At 30.9% G+C, this 21957-nt stretch overlaps 1 protein-coding gene across 3 annotated transcripts; it reads right to left on the bottom strand.

Moving 5' to 3' along the window:
* Positions 1 to 17: 17 nt before the first annotated feature.
* Positions 18 to 4518, bottom strand: LOC17888975 (stomatal closure-related actin-binding protein 1). Of its 3 annotated transcripts, none has more exons than XM_023784043.1 (14): positions 4359 to 4517; positions 3971 to 4031; positions 3568 to 3854; positions 3052 to 3180; positions 2767 to 2859; positions 2241 to 2381; positions 2007 to 2075; positions 1802 to 1885; positions 1516 to 1696; positions 1171 to 1287; positions 875 to 933; positions 630 to 764; positions 383 to 532; positions 18 to 296 (listed from the first exon to the last, which is right to left on the bottom strand). In XM_023784043.1, exons 3-14 carry the CDS (start codon positions 3847 to 3849, stop codon positions 246 to 248), a joined length of 1491 nt encoding a protein of 496 aa, XP_023639811.1. In that variant the 5' UTR covers positions 3850 to 3854; positions 3971 to 4031; positions 4359 to 4517; the 3' UTR covers positions 18 to 245. The 3 variants fall into 3 exon arrangements, with proteins under 3 accessions (XP_023639811.1, XP_023639809.1, XP_023639810.1); XM_023784041.1 differs by having other exon boundaries at positions 2007 to 2078; XM_023784042.1 differs by lacking the exon at positions 3971 to 4031 and having other exon boundaries at positions 2007 to 2078; positions 4359 to 4518.
* Positions 4519 to 21957: the final 17439 nt, after the last annotated feature.

Genomic DNA, 21957 nt, shown 5'->3' on the forward strand with positions numbered 1-21957 from the left:
AAAAAGAGAAGAAGCTCTACGGTATATTCAAAGGCAAGTAAGAACGCCATAAAACAAATGAATAAACACAAGCCACCCCGTTACATATAGATTCACCATCACCTCTTACATCACTGATTCGATATCTTTACACACAACAGAAGTACAATTTTCAAACAAATGCCTAAACTCTATATAAGCTACAAAACAAAAGAAGCTCTTACAGATACTAAAAATCACAACTTAGTTAAAGTAAGAGCTGTTCTTCATGGGCTTTGACCTGTCTCTGTTCTGTCATCTGGCCCGGCAAGCGTCACCTGCAACAACACAAGTTTCATACTTACTTCAACACCTCTTTCAACAAAACCATAGTTTCTAAACTTCATCTTTGTTATATACTTACATTACAATCACAAGCGAATCTTCGTGCAAGCATGATCGCAGCGTTTCTTTCTCTCTCTGACTCAAAAGCTATCACAAAGGACACACCTTTCTTTGCTTGCCAATACAATGCCTGAGCTGCAGCGTTTCCACCTCCTCTCACTCCACAAAGCTACTCAAATATGATCATCAAAGGTTATGCTATTTAAGTTCTCACCGCGTAACACTAAAAAAGTATGACACTTTGTAAGGAACAAGAGTATGCTTACCTGCATTGCACTAGAGTAGTATTCTTTTGCAATCACTGTCTTTCCCTTGCAAAGTTTTATCCTCATTTTACCAACGTGAAACAAGTGGATAGATTCTGATGTATGGTCTTCCCCACTCATTTGTGTCACAACTACCTGTCAATTACAATAAGGAGAACTATAATATAACCTATATGCCTGAGACGAGACATCTCTGTGTATGATATACATATCTGTATTAAGATTTAGCATTAGAGAAACCTTACATTGAAATCAACATCGTGTTTTCGTACCAAAGCCTCCACGTAGCTACCCAATCCAGCAGCTGCACCAAAATCAAGACTTTGTTAAGTTCATGAATCATCTAGTAATGATGAAATCATAATCAATTCATAGAATAATGCAGTTATTTCGATAAAGTTTCATGTTTTGCTCTCAGGGCAAGTAGTAGTAAGAGTGAATTGTAAAAGAGAATATCTACTAAGCAACAAAACCTACTCAAAACATTATATACTGTTGACATAGACAAGAACCCTTTCCAGGAAATAACATAACAATGAACCTGGATCAATCTTTCCAACTGTGGACAATGAAAGCAAACGGCCATCGTAAGTGATATCTGCATGCAAGACTCGTCCAACATCAAAAGGCTCAGGAGCATAAACTGATTTTGTGGCACCTGAGAAAGGAATATAGTTAGGAACTATCTGTCCTCCATGAATAGACCAATCTCCAACTTGATTTGGCTTTAATTACATCAGCTGTGTGTTGTTCTTGATTCCAATATCATTAGATGTTAATAACAATCTAACTTGTAATCGACGAGCTCTCAGAATAGAACATGAATAAGGATAAAATATTTACACAATTCAATAAGAGGAAGAAAAAATGGGAAAGGTGAGTGGACCTGATATAAGCTCCTTTTTGCTGCCATCAGAAGATGATCGGTACCATTGGATCATACACTTGGAAAGATCAGGAGCATCATTGGAGCAAGATCTGACTCGCAAACAAGAACCTAAAGCTTCAGTGCCATCTATTTCATATATAAGGGATATGTTCTCCTCGCTCTTTCTGCACAATGCAAGCTGCATTATAGAAAAATGTAACTTAGTATTAAAAATGTGCTTGTATAAGGAACTGGAATGCACTAAGAAGAATAAACATGTGTATCAAATATAGATCCAACTAACCTTCTTTTGTAGTTGAAGAAAATGTTTAGATTTCTCTGCAAGCTGATTCCTCAGTGCTCGAAGCTCATACTCCATGTCCATTACCTAAAACATTGCACATGATTTGACCTTTTAAAAACAACATAAGATACTACAGAAGCAATGACTTAGACAGACAGATAAAGCCATTTTAACCCCACAAATAAACCACCACTCATATACCTACCCTGCTTGGCTGATGAAGCATTTTAATCCGCCTAGCTTCTTGAACTTCCTTCATTAAGTCTTCCATGTCCTGCTATAATATGTGTTATATACTTCACAAAAAAATGGTACAACAAGCTGGTTTACATGTGCAAAAGTGAATCAGAATAAGCTGGAGATATCTCCAATGGTACATGAATCAACATTATAAGCATAAGATATTAATTAGATCATGGCAGAAGGCATCACTATATACCTGTTTCCCAGAGGCCCGGGACATCTGCTCATGTTCTCGCAGGGCTTCTTCCACTCTTTGTACAGCTGCTCTTGCACTTTCAATCTCAGCACGCGCAAAAGCTCTTTCCTCATCTACTAGTTTCTTAGCATCCTCTGAGGCCTAGTTAAAGAATGCTACCCACTAATCAGCAATTAAATTAACACACTTTCGCAAATTTCTTAAATTTTTCCACCTAGTAATCACTAATTTACAACCGAAAAAGAAGATTAATAAAACGAGAAAATAAATCAAGAATTGGAAATGAAAGATTATGTCAGTACTTAAATGACATAATGAAAACAGAAAAGACAAGTTCTCTCTTATTTATCTGAGTACCTCAAGGACTAACAAAACCTAAATGGTAGTAAGCCATGGACGAAAACATCTTTGCCATTTCAGAGGACTTGGTTTCTTCAGGTGACAAGTGACAGACATCTCCTAACTATTCATTCCCATTAATACGAGATAAGAAAAATATGTCAACGTCTCAAGGAGCACGTTTTACCTGCTTTAAGAAAGACGCAAGCTTCTTCACTTCCGCTTTTTCTATAAACAGCTCTCCTTCTCGCTGAGTTAACTGAACAGCCAGAGCTTCAACCTAAGAATTCACAAATTCGAAACATACTTCAGGAATAGAGGAACAAGTGTCTGTGAGACAATTTTAGAAAAACAATACTGAAGTGAAAAAAACACATTTAGGTTTTTTGAAAGGCTAGTACAGGAACTATATATGATGGCTGAAATAACTGAGGCTCAGATTGCAAAAGATACATTCTTTTAAAAGACTAACCATGGCAATGGCTTCCTCTACATCATCTTTGTTTCTACCTGCCACACGCCCTCTTAGAGACTCCAAAGCATCTCGAAGTTTCTTTAAAAGAACATGTTTCTCCAAGGAAGTTGCTTCTTTGAGTTTTGCCTGCATTCATACCCAACCAAATTAGCCTTAAATATTGCTTTCAATAATCAAATTTTCACTTTAGCAACCTAGATTGGCCTTCTTGATCCCTTACTTCTTTACATATATCAAAACAGTGTCTTGGCTTATAAAAAAGTAAGGTAATCACATAATGTGCAAATAAATTGATTCCATAGTAACCAAAGATAGGCTAGCTAGTAACAAAACAATAGATACATTTCATCTATAAGAACCCAACAAAAAGAGAGAAACTTTGTAGTGATAATTTCAAAACCTAACCAAAGAATGCACTTTCTTCTTAACATAAGAAAATTTGAAAAGCTTCAAAGCTCTATTAATAGTCAAATAGAAAAGAAAAAAAAACGTCAAATTAGGATTATATGAGACCTCTTCGGATAACTTAGCAGCTGCAGCCAAACCCTTCTCAAATTTATTGGCAAGGTCACGAACAGACATACGTTTCTGCTGGTCCATAAGCTGCGCTGTCTCGCGCGCAACAACCTCTTTCATCGATAGCACTTTAGGGTCATCTTTCACATCAAATATCTGATCATTAGCCCCAATTCTATAATTAGGAAATCTACTTGAAGCAAATTTCACATCTGCTGATACTGCTGGAACAACATCTCTCTGCAATGAATCCCGGAAATCGCGCGTAACCCTTGTCATTGTGTCTGTAACATAAACAAAACAAAAAAAGGGAAATGCTTAGACTTAAAGGAATTGAGACAAAAAAAAAAAACTAAATCTTTTAAAACCAAGATATAAAAAATGCCAGTAGATATCTAACCACTATGACTTAGTAATATACTCCAATGTCCTCACAGATCTGTTCTTGAAATCCACAAAATCTGAAACATTAATGTTCAAAGACAAGTAAACAAAACATTGATTCTTCAACATCCAAACAAAGAAACTCATACCAATGTTGGAGATAACAATAGATTCAACACACATTTAAGCAAGTCAAAACCCTAGATTAACCAAATTAAAGAGTTGATAACAACTACCCATAAACCAAATTGAGTAACGAAATTTCCAAGAAGATAGAAATTGAGAGTCAAATTTAGGAACTTTCAAAATCCAAAATCAGAACACAAAATATTGTAAATAATCCGACCAATGCTAGAAACTTTAAGCAATGAAGTTTCAAGAAAACAAAGTCAAAGACTTCTCACCCGAATCCGATTGATGGATCAGACAAATGTGTGTGATGAAATCGAATACGAGAAGGTCTTCGGGAACAGAAGGAAGAAGAAGAAGAAGATTTGGTCTGAGCAGAAGGAAAAAGTGAAGTTTGATAGAGTCGTAAGCATTAGCTTTACCAAAAAGCAAAGACCGTGAAAAAATTGTGGCTTTGGTGGAAACAATGTTTTCTTGTTTTATTTTTATTTTTTTCGATTTATTTAATTTGTTTAGGTAATAAACTGTTTTGTAATAATATTTTGCTTCGTGTCTTTGTCGTACTGTTGTTGTCTGAAACTTCAAAATCTCAAAGCGGGTCACGGGTTCTGCTGTTTTCGGTGTTTAACTTCAACGAGATTTTTTTTTTTTTTTCTCTCTAATCGTTTTTTAAAAGGGGAAAGTAATCAAATGATAATGACATTAAATAAGAGTGGTTTGGTGTGAAACTAAGACCTTTCTAATCTCTTTGTAACGATAACACTTTGAATTTGTATATTATGATCGATGAGACAACTGACAAGTCAAACTCTTTGTACAAAACACTTGTAATCGTTTAAGACGTACATGACAAAGTGGTTTGAACCAAGCTAAACGAGAAATAAGGCTTCGAATAGAGAGAGCGTATCGCACAGAGCAGATCAAGCGGTTCAAACATATCAAGCAGATTAAAAGCAGATCAAGCGGATCAGACACTCCAAATCTCTAGCCTTTTTACTGTTCACAGTGCAGTACAAATTTTCTTTTAAATTTTGATATGCTAGCAATTTTTTTTTTTTTGAACTGCAATATATTTATTTTATATTGAATGGTAAATACACAGGACAATAGATCTGCTTGGCAGAATAACTGCTTTTAATCTGCTTCCCATTCAAAGCCTAAGAGTGTAAAAGTTATATCCAAAGGGTCTGAATGGAAGAAGATAAATAAAGCAGTTCATTTAGTGGGACAGATGTACTGCACTTTGCTTTCCATTCATAAAAATAAATAATTATCATTTATTATGACAGTTCTCCCGTCAAAATTCTGCAAGTAGGATAAAAAAATATTTTTATTTTATAGTCATGATTTTAACATATAAAGCAGAGCAGAACAAACACTTATATTTTAAAGTGTTTACTGCACTTGAACCGCCAAATCTGCTCGATCCACTTTTATTCTGCTAAATCTGTCTAATACGTCTGATCTGCTCTGCTTGATACGCTTTTTCTATTCGAAACCAAAATTTTGAGGGTTTTTAATAAGAAGGGAAATTGTTTAAAATAGCACATAAAAGTGATATTATATATAAGATCAAAATAGGAAAAACTGAAAAAATCAACTCAGACTATTTGGTGGCAGCGTTTTTATCCTCAAACTATGAAGCTCGGCAAAAATCAACCTAAACTCATTAAAAATAGATTCATTACCTAAACTATATGAAATTAGCCAAAATGAACATATACTGAAACTATGTTAGTTAATCGCTTAACGTGAATGAGTTAGTCGACACCATGGTACTGACGGAGCATCAAAATCGTTAGTTTAGGATTTTCAAATCGAAGATTCGATGGGTGTTTGCTTTAGCGATTCTTTGATTTGAGAACCTAAACTCAAGAAACGACGTCGTTTTACTTAACTTCGATGTTCTGTCATTGTCATAATATCGATTGACTCATCGCCGTTAAACGGCTAACCAACACCGTTTTGGCAAATGTTGATTTTGGCTAATTTCATATAGTTTGAGAATTTGAATTTTTGGTGAGTTGAGGTTGATATTTGCTGAGTATCATAGTTTAGGTATAAAAACGCTGCCACCAAATAGTCTGGGTTGATTTCGACAGTTTTCCCGATCAAAATAAAGCTAAATTCGAATGAGCAGGAAGCTTCACTTAATTAACATCCAAATTATAAATTTATATATGATTAGTTCGGTTTTTAAAGTTAAAACTTTTTTAAGTTTAAACTTCTTAAAAGTTTAAAATATTATAATTGATATATCTAAAATTATTAAAACAAAACTAAAAATAATGAATATTTAAGAGAGTTTTTGAGAAATGTCCATTTTGGTGTACCCTTTTTAAAAAATACCATTTTTATCTATACATTTTCAAAAATAACCCTTTTTAATTTGAAAATTATAAAGTGTTACATGGTTTATAAGGTACTTCTACATGTAACTACTATTTGGAGACTCGATCAAAATATTTTAGAAGGTTTTAAAATGTATTAAACGGATTTTAAAAGATTTTTAAATGGTATTAAAAAGGTTTTAAAATTTATTTATACGGTATTTATAAAATATATCTATAATTTTACACACATATAGTATAACTTGTGTGTATTTATATAAGTTTATACACATTTTTGGATAAACTTCAAATTTTTAGTGGCTTTATGATGTACTTTAAAAAAGTAGAGTATTTTAAAAGTGTTATTTGAGAAGGGGTAGTTTGAAATTCCCTCAATATTCAAACATATTAATAATTTAAAGTAATACAGAAGGTTTACATTGCATGACGGGTTGTATGATGAGACGGGCTTGAATCGATATTATTACAAATTAATGTATCATCAATATTTATTTTAGTATTTTTTAACAATACCAATATAAGATATGTCGAATAAACTGATTTAATTAAAATTTGTATATTCAATCTTAATAAGTATTAGATAAACTCTAACAAAATCAGTAAAACTTCAAAACTAAATAAAAACTAGGTTCGGACCCGCGCTATAGCGCGGGGGAATGTTTTCGGATTTATTTTATTGTTAACGTATTTTATCGTATGTGTTATTATTTTGTTTATTTAAGTATCAATAATTATCATTTCGAATGTATATTTGGTTTGAATTCTTTAGGAAAAGTGTGTATTGTGAAATGAAATACAACATTTAAATAAAACAAGTAAAAGAACCAACCCGTAAAGACCCATGTATTTAAAAAAAATATGAAAAATGAATAATTATTAAAAAATAAAAGTATAATTAAATAAATATAATTGAATCATGACATAAAAATGAGTATAACTGAAAAATGAGAAAAGTTAAATCCCTATAATATAGGAGTATAACCTAGCTTTTAAATTTGAAATAGATGTGACAGTATAAATTCGAATTTTCCTATGATAACAATTGTAATATTGATTTACTTAACTAAATTTTTAAGAGAAATTGATACCAATAACCTTTTTATGATACCCTCATTTAAAAATACCCTCTTTTTTTACCATTTTCATTTTTGCCCTCTCTTATATTTTAATGGCCATTTTACCCCTATTTGAAAGAATATTTTTTCCCAAAGGAAGGAATATTCCATCCAAAAATTTTCCCCCCAAAAATTTCCGCCAAAAACTTTCCCGCCAAAAATTTCCGAGAAAAATTTCCCGCCAAAAAAAATTCCGCAAAAATTTTCCCGCAAAAAAAAATATTTTTTCAAAATTTTCCCGCCAAATTTTTTTAAAGGGTTTACAAGATTTTTTTAAGGGTCTTTTAAAGGGTTTACAAGGGTTTTTAAAGGGATTTACAAAAGTTTTCAAATGGTTTTTAAAAGATTTGTAATGGTTTTTAAAGGGTTTTAGAAGCCTACAAAGGTTTTTAAATGGTTTTTAAATTATTTACAATGGTTTTTAAAAGTTTTTATAAGTTTATAACAGTTTTAAAAGGATTTACAAGGATTTTTAAAGGAGTTTAAAAATTTACAAGGATTTTTAAAGGTTTTTTAAAAGGATTTACAAGTGTTTTTAAAAGGATTTTAAAGTGTATTTAAAGGCATACAAAGATTTAAAAATAGTTTTAAAGGATTTACAAGAAGTTTTAAAGGGTTTTAGAAGTTTACAAAGGTTTTTGAAGGGTTTACAAAAGTTTTTAAAGGTATTACAAGTTCTTTAAAATGGGTTTTAAGGATTTACAAGGGTTTTTAAAGGGTTTTAGAAGTTTACAAAAGTTTTTATTAAATGATTTATCACGGTTATAAGGGGTTTAAACGGATTTACAAGTGTTTATACATGTTATAAAATGATTTACAATGGTTTTAAAAGGTTTACTCAAGTTTTGAAAGGTTTTAGATGACTTTTAAAAGATTTACAAGGGTTTTTAAAGGATTTTTAAGGGATTTATAAATATTTACAAGGTTTTTTTAAGAAATTGCGGAAAAATTTTGGCTGAAAATTTTTGGCGGGAAAATGTTTGTCGAAAATTTTTTGGCGGGAAATTTTTTTTGGCGGGAAAATTTTTTGTCGGAAATTTTTGGCGGGAAATTTTTTACCGAAAATTTTTGGCGGGAAATTTTCCGGAAGGAATATTCTTTTTGTTGGAAAGAATATTCTTTTTTCATCATGGGTTATAATAAAGAAGGATAATTTAGTCATTTTGTACATTGAATAGGGTATTTTTAAAAATTAACACCTAGAGAGGGTACTTGTAGAAAAGGGTATCATAATAAAGGTTAGTTGTGCAAATCTCCCAATTTTTAATTAAAAAAAACTTATGGAGTATACTCTTAGTAAATATAGCGATTTAGTGAATATAATATAATTCAAATCCGAATTATACCAACAAATCGGGTGTAATGGTGTAGGTATTCCACTTTGAACAATCCACAATTTTTGCAGAAAGTGAATTTATTCTCCACGTATCGAAATTCCTCTTTGACCAATACTCGAACAGCTAAAGTGGTGGGTGACTCAGCATGATATTGGAGTCTCACCATGGTTCGAGAGGCGATATTGGTACCCCAAAGGAAAGTGTTTCCTCTCTACTTGCCTTTCATCGAGTAATCGGTGGAGGAAGCGAATGGCAGAGTTTCAACTCTGTTTAAACCGTCGGACTCAAGACAAGTGTAGTCTTGGGATGACACTCGGTCATCCGAGTGTCGTTGGAAAAATGAATTACTGACAGAGTATCAACTCTGTGGTATAACCGGATCTTCACCGAAAGGTGGGGATTCACATCGGATCGGGGAAGTCTATCATAGAGAAATCGCAGGTGTTGGTAGGAATATTTTAAATCGGGGATAATGAATATAATATAAGGAATATTTAAATTGGGGATAGTGAATATAATATAAAATCTATTTTCAAATCGGGGATAGTGAATATAATATAAGGAATATTTTATGCTTGATATTCAGTTTGAAAAGAAAAAACAAAATCAAAATTAACAATTAAATTATAAATTCGAAAAAGGAATTTTGATATTAAAAAATAGATTTTTAACCGCGTTGTACATACTTTTTTTTTGTTAATCGAGTAGTATATGTCTGTTTTGGAAAATTTAAATTGCAACATATGTAAAAAAAATGTTGAATTTTTATTATAGATTTGTATTATATATTATAATATAATAAATTAAAAATAAGATCACATAAATACAAAGGAGTATTATATTTAATTAGTTAGAGAAATATTAGGAATTTCAAAATTAGATATGAAAATAATATAATTATAGTTACCTAAATATATGTAATGATATTTAATATCAAAATAAACATTTATTTCAAAGATCCAATTTAAGAATCCGGGTTAAAATTTTTAAATTGACCTGATCCAAATACCTTTTGTACTTCTCTTTTAATATATAGAGGATTTAAAAGTAAATAAATAAAAAAATAAAAGTAAATAAATATAAATTTTCACGGTACATTATCTAATCTATCTTAACATTTTTGAAGTACATTTTGTACTAAAATCTAATTTGGATTATAACCTTTTATTTTGTATTATTTTGAATAAATAACAAAACTTAAAAGTAAATTTTGTAGTTAACTCACAAGCAAATCGCAAAAATGGAAACAAATATTTATTACATCAATTTTTTTCCTAAACTCTCTCTTTAATAAATCGAATATCTCTCCAATATATTTATATAATCTTATTTGTTTTTAATTTATATTATTACATAAAATAAATTTATAATAAAAATATAAATTTTTTTCCACACATTTTGCAATTTAAATTTTAGAAAACGGACGCATATATATAACTCAATCGATAAAGGAAAAAGTATTTGTACAACGTCTACATAAAGTATAAAATTTTAGATTATATTTCAAACCATTATAAATACGACTAATATGTTCACCACTACAAATGAACATGAACTTTGATTTCTCAGGTATCCAAATTAAAAATTTTATTCAGTTTAATATGGTTCTTTATTTAAGAGAAATAAAACTTTTAAAAGGTTCCAAAATATTATAAATTTTATTTTAGTTTTTTAAATTTGAAAATATTATAAATATTAAAACTTTTAAAAGCTGAAAATTATAATATTTCATTTAAGTTTTATAGAATATTTAAAATATTAAAAAATTGAACTCTACAAAATTTTTAAGTATTATTAATATTTGAATTCTAAAAATATTATAAAATTGTACGTAAATATGATTGAACGGGTTTGAGTATACATAAATATGATTATATTTTTTATTACGGATTGTCTATATTTAAAATCTTTTACGGGTGAAGTTAAAATATAATTTTTTATTTACAACAAAATTTTCTCGCGGTGTATCGCGGGTTGACCATATATATCTATGAATCTACTTATAATATAAATTCAAAATATTATATAAAATTAAAATAAAATACACACTTATAAAACTAGACTATATATACCAACTACGAAAATGATCAACCAAAAAAATATATCGAGTTATGGACCCGTGGTATACCACGGGGTATATCGTAGTCGTATATCTCTATATTAGTAAAAGAGAAGTACAAAATAAAATGCGGGTCGGGCCAAGAGTAAAAAATTAACCCGATTTTAACAATTGGATACTTCAAAATTGGATATTAAAATGAGTTTGGATACATACATCGGATACTATCCATATTTAATTTTATGATTATATTATTTCCATACCTAATTTTAGAATTTCCTAATATTTATCTAACTAATTTAATATAATATATTAAGAACAATTATTATTCTTCTTTCACTTTTATTTGATTTTTTTTAATTTCTGATATTATACTAAATAATAAAAATGTTTCAAAATTTTTTAACTTTTTTTTGCATATGCTACAATTTAAATTTTTCAAAACGGACATATAATACTCAATTACACTTGGTTAAATATTTTGGACAATGATTTAAAATTATTATAAGTATGACCAATATTAAAACCATTGTTACATAAGCATATTTAAAATATTTGTTTTGAGACATAGATGTAAATTTGGAGACATGATTTTTATTGATAAAATATTATATATCAAACTACGTAAATTTTAGATAGTCCCCGGGTAGTTTGTTAAAATCACAATTATAATGGTAAAGCGAATTATGAATAATGTTTTTACGATATGAATTCTGTTACGGATTGGTTCTTCAAAAAATATAATGTAAGTGTGTAATTTTTACATCTATTCCTACTTATATTACAAAAATGGTCAAATTGAACAATTTATCGGTAAATATTCTTTTGTGCTGTTAAATTTTCACCTTTTTTTTAATTGTATCAAACTCAATATATCATTATTTACTCGCTTTTTTCCTTTATTATTTTATTTAAACTTATTATACAAATATATGATTCAATGTAATCGACTGCACTGTAATAAAATTAAAATGTAATATAATTTAATCCGTTAATTTTTTTTTTTGGTAAAAGGTTAAATAAATTATTTTAAAAAATCCGTTAAACATTATATATAAGTAATTATTTCTCCCGCGCTGTAGCACGGGTCCAAACCTAGTTATGATTGAGGAGACAAGTCAAAGTCTTTGTATAAAACACTTGTAATCGTTTAGAATTGTAACGTTTGGTTCCAGTTTTTGGGACAGTGTCAGTATAAGAAACAATAAAGAAAAGGTTTTTGTATATTTCCTTGAACGATTTACAAGTTTCTTATATCCATTACAGAGAAGAGCTTATAGAATCTAATTAATTACCACCAATTTACAATCACAAATATATATATATCTTGTTACTTGAACATCATCCTATTTCTTGGTATGCAAATGTCGGAACTGATTCCACTTAGTACCCTCCCTCAAGTTGGAGCTTGACAGCTTGTATTCCCAGCTTGACAGAAAACTGCTCATATTCATATTTGCCCAATGGTTTGGTGAAGATATCGGTCAGCTGGGATTGATTAACCATGTGAAGGTGACAAATATTATGGCTTAACACCTCATCATGAACAAAATGACAATCCACCTCCACATATTTGGTCTGTTCGTGGAATGCTGGGTTCTTTGCGATATGAATTGCAGCCTGAATATCGCAATGAACAAACATTGGAGCTTCGTCTGTGATCATGCCAACAATATATGTTTTAGCCAAATGAGTCATTGAGTTAAAAATGCACTTGCTCTATATTCTGCCTCTGCCTAAGAGCAGCTCACTATTTTATGTTTTTCGTCTTCCATGAGATTGGGGACCCTCCCAATTGTATGAAGTACCCAGGTACTGATCGTCGAGTTAACGGACAGCTTGTATAACCACGGTCACACTAAGCAATCAATTGAAAGGGAGTATAAGTTCGAAGAAAAATACCTTGCCCAGGATTGTTCTTCATTTACTGAGATGCAAGCAATGCTGCATCTCTAGGCTTTTGCATAAGCTACGCAAGGAAGTGAACACAATGCGCCAAATCGGGTCTCAAGATAGCCAAGTAGATTAAGCGACAAATCAAATGGCAATACTGTTCAGGATGTTGCAAATACGCAGAGTCTAACAACGACTATTTATGAGTCGACTCAAGAGGAAATGCTACAGGTTTGGCACCAAGCAAGCCGGTATCTGAAATGATATCCAAGGCGTAATTTCGTTGACAGACATACATACCGGAGGAACTTCGTGCCACCTCACTTCCCAAGAAATACTTTAACGGACCTAAGTCTTTCATATGGAAACAAGTTGACTGTTCGTGGTGTTGTGTCAATCCAGTTAATTTGTTGGTAATTTGTTCATAACTTTTAGTCCGGAAATCCAAATCAAAATCTGTTTTTCTTGTGGCTTTGTATGTTTGTTGTGAATCTTTTCACCAATTTTCATAATTTTCTGGGTTGTTTAGGCACTCTTTTTGTACTCTGCATCAAGACAGTACCTCTCTCTTTCTCTACGCGTATGTCGGTGTACCTGGTAGACCACATGATACAAAGGTTTTGACACATTGTGCAAGACTGCGAGGCATGAAACCGCTTTCCCACATCCGCCTAGTGGAAAGTACTATCTTGTTGACTCCGGATGAAGAAGTAGAAGGAGAAGAAGAAGGAGAAGGAGAGGAAGAATACAGAGAAGAGGAAAAGGAAGAAGAAGAAGGACATATTGCATATGAGACTATCGGTGATCGAGCGATGGAAGCTTTGGGTACCAACTTTACTAACGAATATGGTAAAGGGCGTTTACCTTATTAGATATTTTTACTATTTTTGTTTATGACTTCGTTTATTATTTAAGTTAGTGACTTCTTCCATCTTTTATGTTTATGACTTGGATTATTATTTTTAGTTAATGACTTCGTCTATCTCTTTTATTTTGGTTTATTATTATTGTTTTTATTTAGCTCATGATTAATCACAATATATGTTGTTAGAGTTATATATTTATCAAAAAAAATTATTACTAGCTAAATAAATATTTCTAATTGGATGTAATTATGTTTAAATTACATTTCGCTAGTAAATTAAATTTAAACCATTACTAGGTGAATATTTTTTTATAAATTAAATTAAATAAAATAAATGCTTCTTATGAATGTAAATATATTTTAAGTCACATTTTTTTTGATTCAAAATACATTTAAGTTATAATTTTCTGATTAAAAATAAAATTATACAAATTTGCAAAAAATGAATGGCAAATTGACGCAGCGTCTCTAAAACGAACATAAAACCAGCGGTAGCGGCAGAGATTACGTCAACAAAACGAACATAAATATTTAGGTAGCGGCAGCGGCGGCGGCGACAAAACAAACAACAACCTGCGGCAATGTTTGCCGCTACCGCTGCTGCTGCCAATGCCGCTACCGCTGGCGGTGATGAAACGAATAGGGCCATAACATATATTTGACTATAAATTGATTTTCAAAGCATATTATAACTATTTTCTCTTTAATAACTATCTTTCAATACTCAAATAAGTATTAATAGCATTTGATTCAATTTATTAAATATCAAATCTTTTTCTTTTTGATCATGTTGTAAACTAATATTTTACTTTCAATTTTATTTTCCTGTTTAAAATTATATATATACATATATATAATTACATAAATTTTATTTTATTCTACCATGAATCTGAAATTGACTTACATTCTAAAACTCAGTTTGACATTTAAAATTTTAAACTATGATCAGTTTAAAATAAAAGTTGAGTTATATTATTACCACTATAGTATTGTTTTTCTTATTTTAACATTTCATTTATTTACATAATTCATTTTTTATTTATATAAACTTTCTATTAATTTATAAGTAACATAAATATGCACTAAATGAATATTTTAAATTTATTTTAATGTAAAAAGAAAAATGTTGCTTAGGAGAATTCTTAGGTGGTAGCATGAGAAGAGAGAAAAACTAACTTTATATATGACATTGTACACTAACTTTATATATGACTTTGAAGCATTTTCCAATTTTTTCGGGAGAGGTAAGACATTGTACACAAAATTTATTATTTGTGGAATGAGTTATATATGCATGTTTAAAACGTTTTGAATTATATCATATACATGGAAAATTAAAAATTTGTAAACTAAGGCTTCTAATTGTAACCATTAGAGTAACAAAAATAAAAAGAACAAAAAGATGCAAGGAACAAAATAATAAAGAGAAATTATTACCAATAACCTTTTTATGATACCCTCTTTTAAAAATACCATTTTTTTGCTATTTTCATTTTTGCTCTCTCTTAATTTTTAATGGCCATTTTACCCCTATTTGAAAGAATATTTCTTCCAAAAATTTTTACCCCAAAAGTTTCCCGCCAAAAACTTTCCCACCAAAATTTTCCTACCAAAAAACTTTCCGAGAAAAAAATTTTCCCGCCAAAAATTTTTCCGAGAAAAAAATTTTCCCGCCAAAAATTTTTCCGAGAAAATTTTCCCGCCAAAAAAATTTCCGCACAAATTTTCCCGCGAAAATTTTTTTTTTTCACAAAATTTTCCCGCCAAATTTTTTTAAAGGGTTTACAAGAATTTTTAAAGGGTAAGACATGGTTTTTAAGGATTTACAAGGGTTTTTAAAAGGTTTTAGAAGTTTACAAAATTTTTTATTAAATGATTTATCACGGTTATAAAGGGTTTAAAGGGATTTACAAGTGTTTATAAATGTTATAAAATGATTTACTATGGTTTTAAAAGGAGTACTCTAGTTTTGAAAGGTTTTGGATGGCTATTAAAAGATTTACAAGGTTTTAAAGATATTTTAGCGATTTAAAAATATTTACAAGGTTTTTGGCGGGAAAATTTTGGCGGAAAAATTTTTGGCGGGAAAATTTTGTCCGAAATTTTTGGCGGGAAATTTTTCGGAAGGAATATTCTTTTTGCTGGAGGGTGATTTAGTAAATTCTACTCCAACCCACCATTTATTTGCTATATTTTTCTCTATATAGAGAGGATAAAATAGTAGTCCTCTATAATAGAGTTTAAATTTTTTTAATTACAAAGTAGTCTTTTAGCTTTAACTTATTATATTTATGATTATAATAAGAGAAATTCTTACTAATAACTTTTTTATGATACCTTTTTGCAAAACTACCCTCTTTTTTGTCATTTTCATTTTTGCCCTCTCCTAAATTTAAATGGTCATTTTACCCATACTTGAAAGAATATTCTTTCCCAAAATTCCTTTCAAAAATTTGGCCCCCAAAAATTACCCGCCAAAAAAATTTCCCCAAAACTTTTCCCGCAAAAAAAAATTTACAAAATTTTCCCGCCAAATTTTTTTAAAGGGTTTACAAGGGTTTTTAAAAGGATTGAGAAGAGTTTTTAAATGGTTTTGAAAAGATTTGTAATGGTTTTTAAAAGCTTACATAGGTTTTTGAATGGTTTTTTTAATGATTTACAATGGGTTTTATAAGTTTTTATAAGTTTATAAGAGTTTTAAAAGGATTTACAAGAATTTTTAAAAGATTTTAAAAATGTACAAGGGTTTTTAAAGGTTTTTTAAAATGATTTACAAGTGCTTTTAAAAGGACTTACAAGTGTTTTTAAACGCATACAAGGATTTAAAAATCCTTTAAAATGGTTTTAAAAGGATTTACAAGGATTTTGAAAGATATTTACAAAGATTTTAAAATAGTTTTAAAGGATTTACAAGGGGGTTTAAAGGGTTTTAGAAGTCTACAAAGGTTTTAAAGGTATTACAAGTTCTTTAAAATGGTTTTTAAGGATTTACAAGAGTTTTTAAAGGGTTTTAGAAGTTTACAAAAGTTTATATTAAAGGATTTATCACGGTTATAAGGGGTTTAAAAGGATTTACAAGTGTTTATAATGTTATAAAATGATTTACAATGGTTTTAAAAGGTTTACTCAAGTTTTGAAAGGTTTTGGATGACTTTTAAAAGATTTACAAGGGTTTTTAAAGGATTTTTAAGGGATTTAAAAATATTTACAAGGTTTTTCAAAAGGTTTTTTTAGGAATTGCGGAAAATTTTTGTCGGAAATTTTTGGCGGGAAAATTTGGCGGAAAGAATATTCTTTCCAGCAAAAAAAATATTCATTTCTTCATCATGGGTTATAACAAACAAGGGTAATCTAGTCATTTTGTACATTAAAGAGGGTATTTATGAAAATGGACACCTAGAGAGGGTACTTGTAGAAAAGAGTATCATAAAAAGTAGTCCTGAGACGGATCCGGATATCCGGGGTTTTGGAGGTATCCAGATCCGGATCCGTATCCGCCGGATATAGAGTTTGGATATCCGAATCCGGATCCGGCTACCCCAGATATCTGCAGATACCCGGATCCGATTTTTTTTTTCTTTTTGTTATTTCATTTCTGTATCGAAGAATTTCCATCAAAACTATTGAGACAAAAAGTATGTGCGAACATGAGATATGAACCACCGGCAAAAAAGCTAGATGAAAATCAACAGTGAGAGATGAAAAAAACACCGAAAAAAGGCAAAGCTTAAGACATGTTCATTTGTTGGAGGATGAAGGCAAATTAGTGGAGGAGAGGAGGATGTGGAGACAGATGAGGACGATGGAGTGGAGGAGAGAATGATTTGGTAACAAATGAAGGCGATGGAGTGGAGGAGAGGATGATTTGGTGCCTTCGTAGGTAGAGATGTTGGTGGCAGCTAGAGATGTGAAGGAAATTGTTGTGGCGGCTAGGTGAAAAGAAGCAAAGAACGTAACTTGAGGTATTAGAGTTTGAATGTTAGGATATTAGGTTTAAGAATAAAAGATATATGGGCTTAAGTGTTATAAAATGTTTTAAATCCAAATAAATGTGTAGGCCTTTTAAAAAATAATGAAACAAAAGTTAGTGGGTTTAAGTTATTATGTCATATAGGCCGAATCCCCGGATCCCGGGATCCGGCCCAAGTTATTTTAGCTATCCGAATCCGAATCCGGATCCGGTCGGATACATAATTTCATTATCAGGATCCGGATCCGCTTAACCGGATATCCGGTTTTTTGGATAAAATTTCGGATACGGATCCGGATATCTTGACCCAGGGCTAATAAAAAGGTTAGTTATGCAAATCCCCCTTATAATAAATAAAATAAATATTTTTAATAATTAATAGTATAAAAATTATTTAAATTATTAATAGAGTTTTTTTTTTTAAGTTTAAAACTACGACCAAAAATAATAATAAAAATTTCTTTTTATTTGAGAATAATTTTAAAAATAAATAGGATAATTTGTAAATTTTACAAATAAAACTTTTAAATTAAATGGGTTAATTATTACTGAACAAGAAAATCACATGATTGTTTTTTGCCTAGAAGATAATGATAATATAGAACGGATAAACGACCAAGTATGAAAATGATCGTCGTGAGGAAAAATGCTAATGTTGTTTTGTCTGTAATTGCACATGTGAGAATGACTCACCACATGCTAGTGCTGCTATATCACATGTGCATGTAAAAAAATGCTTAATTGGTGCAAATCCGGGAATATAAGCATAGGAGATGGATTGATACAAATGTAAATGTTGATCGTCTTCAAACGTTTCTTAGCAATGTGTTGATATTGATAGATGCCAATTTACCACCTATGAATGTTCATCTACCTGTTACCAATGCTCAAATACCAGCTGATATTGTTCATCCACCACTTCTGAATGTTCATTTACTAGTTGTTATTGCTAATCCACCCACATGATATTCTTGAGGTTTCACTTGTCAACAGGGGCGGACCCACATTATAGACGGTGGTGGCACTTGCCCCCAGTAACGTATAAATTAAAAAAAACTTTAGTAGTGAACAATAGTGTCGTTATGGCAAAGCGGTTATTAAAAGGTTGAGATTGCTCGTTTGATTCTCTTTAGCTACATTTTGCACCCACTAAATTATTATGCTGGATCCGCCCCTGCTTGTCAATACTATTAATGATAGTGTACAACATGTGCATGTTATAACAAAAAAGTTGTGGTGGCAAATAAAAGAAAAAAGTGATAGGAGATGGATAGAAGAAAATCCTCATACAGAACATATTCTTTATTTTGATCAGCATTTTCAGAATGCTATGCCTCAGTATGTAAAGGTTACGCTTGTATAGTGCCATCAAAATATCTTTATTTAGCAATAAAACAAGAAAATTCACGAAAAATGTTTCCCAGCTCGATCTCTTCGAATTTCAGTCTTTCCACCGGCGCCAATGAATTGCTCAAAAACCTTTCCCATATCGGATTGCTCTGAAGCCTCTCTTTGGACGGACATCAAGTCTCTCTTCTCCATCAATCTAATTTAAATAAAACGATTCTTTCACTTTATATCATATTTTATTAAATAAAAGACAAAACAAAACCTAACCAAACAAAGCATCATTCAAAGTTAAAATTCTACATTAATTTATACATATATAACAACCATACAAAAATAACCTTAGCTAAGAACTATACATGATTAAAAGATTCTCTATTTGTTTATAATTTTTATTTTTGTGCAACATCAATTTGTCGTCATCAAAACCATTTAACCCTAGTCATTCTCCTTGAATTCTATCTTCAACTCAATTTCAATATTCTTTAAGTCTTCCCCCTCGTCATTTATAGAATTATTAGAGCATGTGAAGTTGGATTCTCTTACAATTAACAAAAAATGCTTTATTGTTTCGAATGGGTGGTAATTGGTTTTGTTAGAAAGACTTTAAGAATCCGTTAGGAGCTTCTACATTGGTAGAGACCCAATAGATATCTTAATAATAAAAATAAGAGAAAATAGAAAAAATAAGAGAGAAAACAGGAGAAATAGGAGACATTGGTCCAAAACTACAGAAATAGCCATTTCATACTCGTACAATCTCAAAATTGCCGATTTCCTTTAATCTAGGTAGGTTTTAAAATATATTAAATTAATTAATGAAAAGACCCGACCCGTTTTTTTTAATTCATTAATTAATAGTCTCATACCTACTAATTAACCTAACCGAATTAACCCAACAATAAATCATCATGCACAGCGGAAACATATTAAACCAACATCAATTAATCATAATATTAATTCATCAATCATTCAATAACCACAATTTACACTAGCAACCTAGCATGCCTCTAAACCAGGTTCCAACAACAATTAACATATTCATAAACATAACAACCGAGACCCTATATCATCCTCATCTCCTCGCCATGATTCCACGGATCACACTATACCTGCACCACAAACACAATGAGATGCGTGAGTATTATCACAAATACTCAGTGAGAGCGATCCTCCCATCTACGAGCTATACACACAAGCTATGAGATAACACCCACATATATAACATAAACAAACCATTCATCAAGCTAAACATCCAATAACACTTCCAATTCACCTACAAATCATCACAAACAAGTCACTCAATCCCAATCGCTTAGATAAGCTCATGGTCACGCATTCACCTTAACAAAGTGATTTGAATAACAAAAACAACCAGGAAAGACTCTCCTCGCGACTGCAACAGCCAAACAACGCCCTACAACAAACCACACAAACAAAAATCTCTAAGAACCAAAAGGACAGAAACAGCAGAAAACCTACAGCCGCAGAAACGAAGCCCTAAAACATAAACCAAGCGTTAACTTCTTAATCCCTTCGGTGGAAAGCAAGACTTAGACGTCACGAATCTCCCCATAAAATTTGGTGCCGATCGGAGAAACGATGAAATCACGATCGCACTTACAAACTCCGCTGATCCCAATTCGCAACAGAGAAGAAGCGTCTCACCAAGCTGCATATAACTAACTGAGTATTAATCCGAATTCACTTCTGTTAAAACGAGAATCAACGTACACGCCTTTGGAACAAACCTACCAAAATTCATTACCTTTCGATAAGATTTGATACGTCGGAAGTCTATTCTACCAAGACGTGACGAATCTGCTTCTCTTGCTTTAAACACCAAAGCAAAGCTAACAATCTCCTTCTCACAAGTGAACTTCTCCTTCTCCTTTTCTCAACTCAACTCTCAGAAACAACAGCGACAAAACAAAAGAGAGAAGAAGCGTCCTTTATAAAACTAGGGTTTTTGGTTTAATTATGATTAAACCAGGATTTACCTAAACCAATATTAATTAAACCTCCTTTGATTCAATTAAACAAATCGACCAGTACGTGCGGGTCCATCAAAGGAGGTTTAATTAAATATTGAATATTAGAATTTAATTACTTTAATAAAAATGTATGTAACAATGTAATATTGATGATAAAAATATCCACACAAAAAACGATTATCTGGACAAAAGAATGAACAGCTCTAATAGAAAAAAGCTCAAGGTAAAAAAAGAACAGAAACAAAAATACCCACTATACAAAAGAGAAAAAAAATCTCCTAAAATGACTTTTGTTCTTCTTCTCCAATGTTTAGAGCGACATCTGAAGGTTTGAAGAACATGTACGAATCTCAAATTTTCTCCTTTTTATAGTGAATGTTAAAAAGGGAGGTCTCGAGTATCTGAAACAGAAGTATTCTTATAGACAAAGGAAATCCATATAAGGTTAGTTTGAAATACTTACTATTGTGTGGACATGTTATTTCTATCAACTTAAAAAAAGTCTTGTTTATTTAATAAACCACAACAGATTATTAGAATTTACATTATAAGCACATAATACCAATATTGCAATATAAGAAGGGGGATTTGCACAACTAACTTTTTTATAATACCCTTTTCTATAAGTACCCTCTCTATGTGTCTATTTTCAAAAATAACCTCTTCAATGTACAAAATGACTAAATTACCCTGCTTTATTATAGCCCATGATGAAAAAAAGAATATTTTTTCCAACAAAAAGAATATTCCTTCCAACAAAAAGAATATTCCTTCCAACAAAAAGAATATTCATTCCAAAAAATTTCCCGCCAAAAATTTCCGACAAAATTTTCCCGCCAAATTTTTTCCGCAATTCCTTAAAAAACCTTGTAAATATTTTTAAATCGCTTTAAAATCCTTTAAAATCCTTGTAAATCTTTTTAAAGTAATCCAAAACCTTTCA

This window comes from Capsella rubella, unplaced genomic scaffold (assembly GCF_000375325.1).
Source record: "Capsella rubella cultivar Monte Gargano unplaced genomic scaffold, Caprub1_0 scaffold_4, whole genome shotgun sequence".
Classification (NCBI taxonomy): domain Eukaryota; kingdom Viridiplantae; phylum Streptophyta; class Magnoliopsida; order Brassicales; family Brassicaceae; genus Capsella; species Capsella rubella.

Coding starts and splice junctions, on each gene's coding strand:
- LOC17888975 (XM_023784042.1), bottom strand. CDS start 3,849: ATGACAAGGGTTACGCGCGATTTCCGGGATTCATTGCAGAGAGATGTT. Junction 2,382..2,766: donor TTGCGTCTTTCTTAAAGCAG/GTAAAACGTGCT, acceptor TTCTTTAACTAG/GCCTCAGAGGATGCTAAGAA. Junction 765..874: donor AACACGATGTTGATTTCAAT/GTAAGGTTTCTC, acceptor TGTAATTGACAG/GTAGTTGTGACACAAATGAG.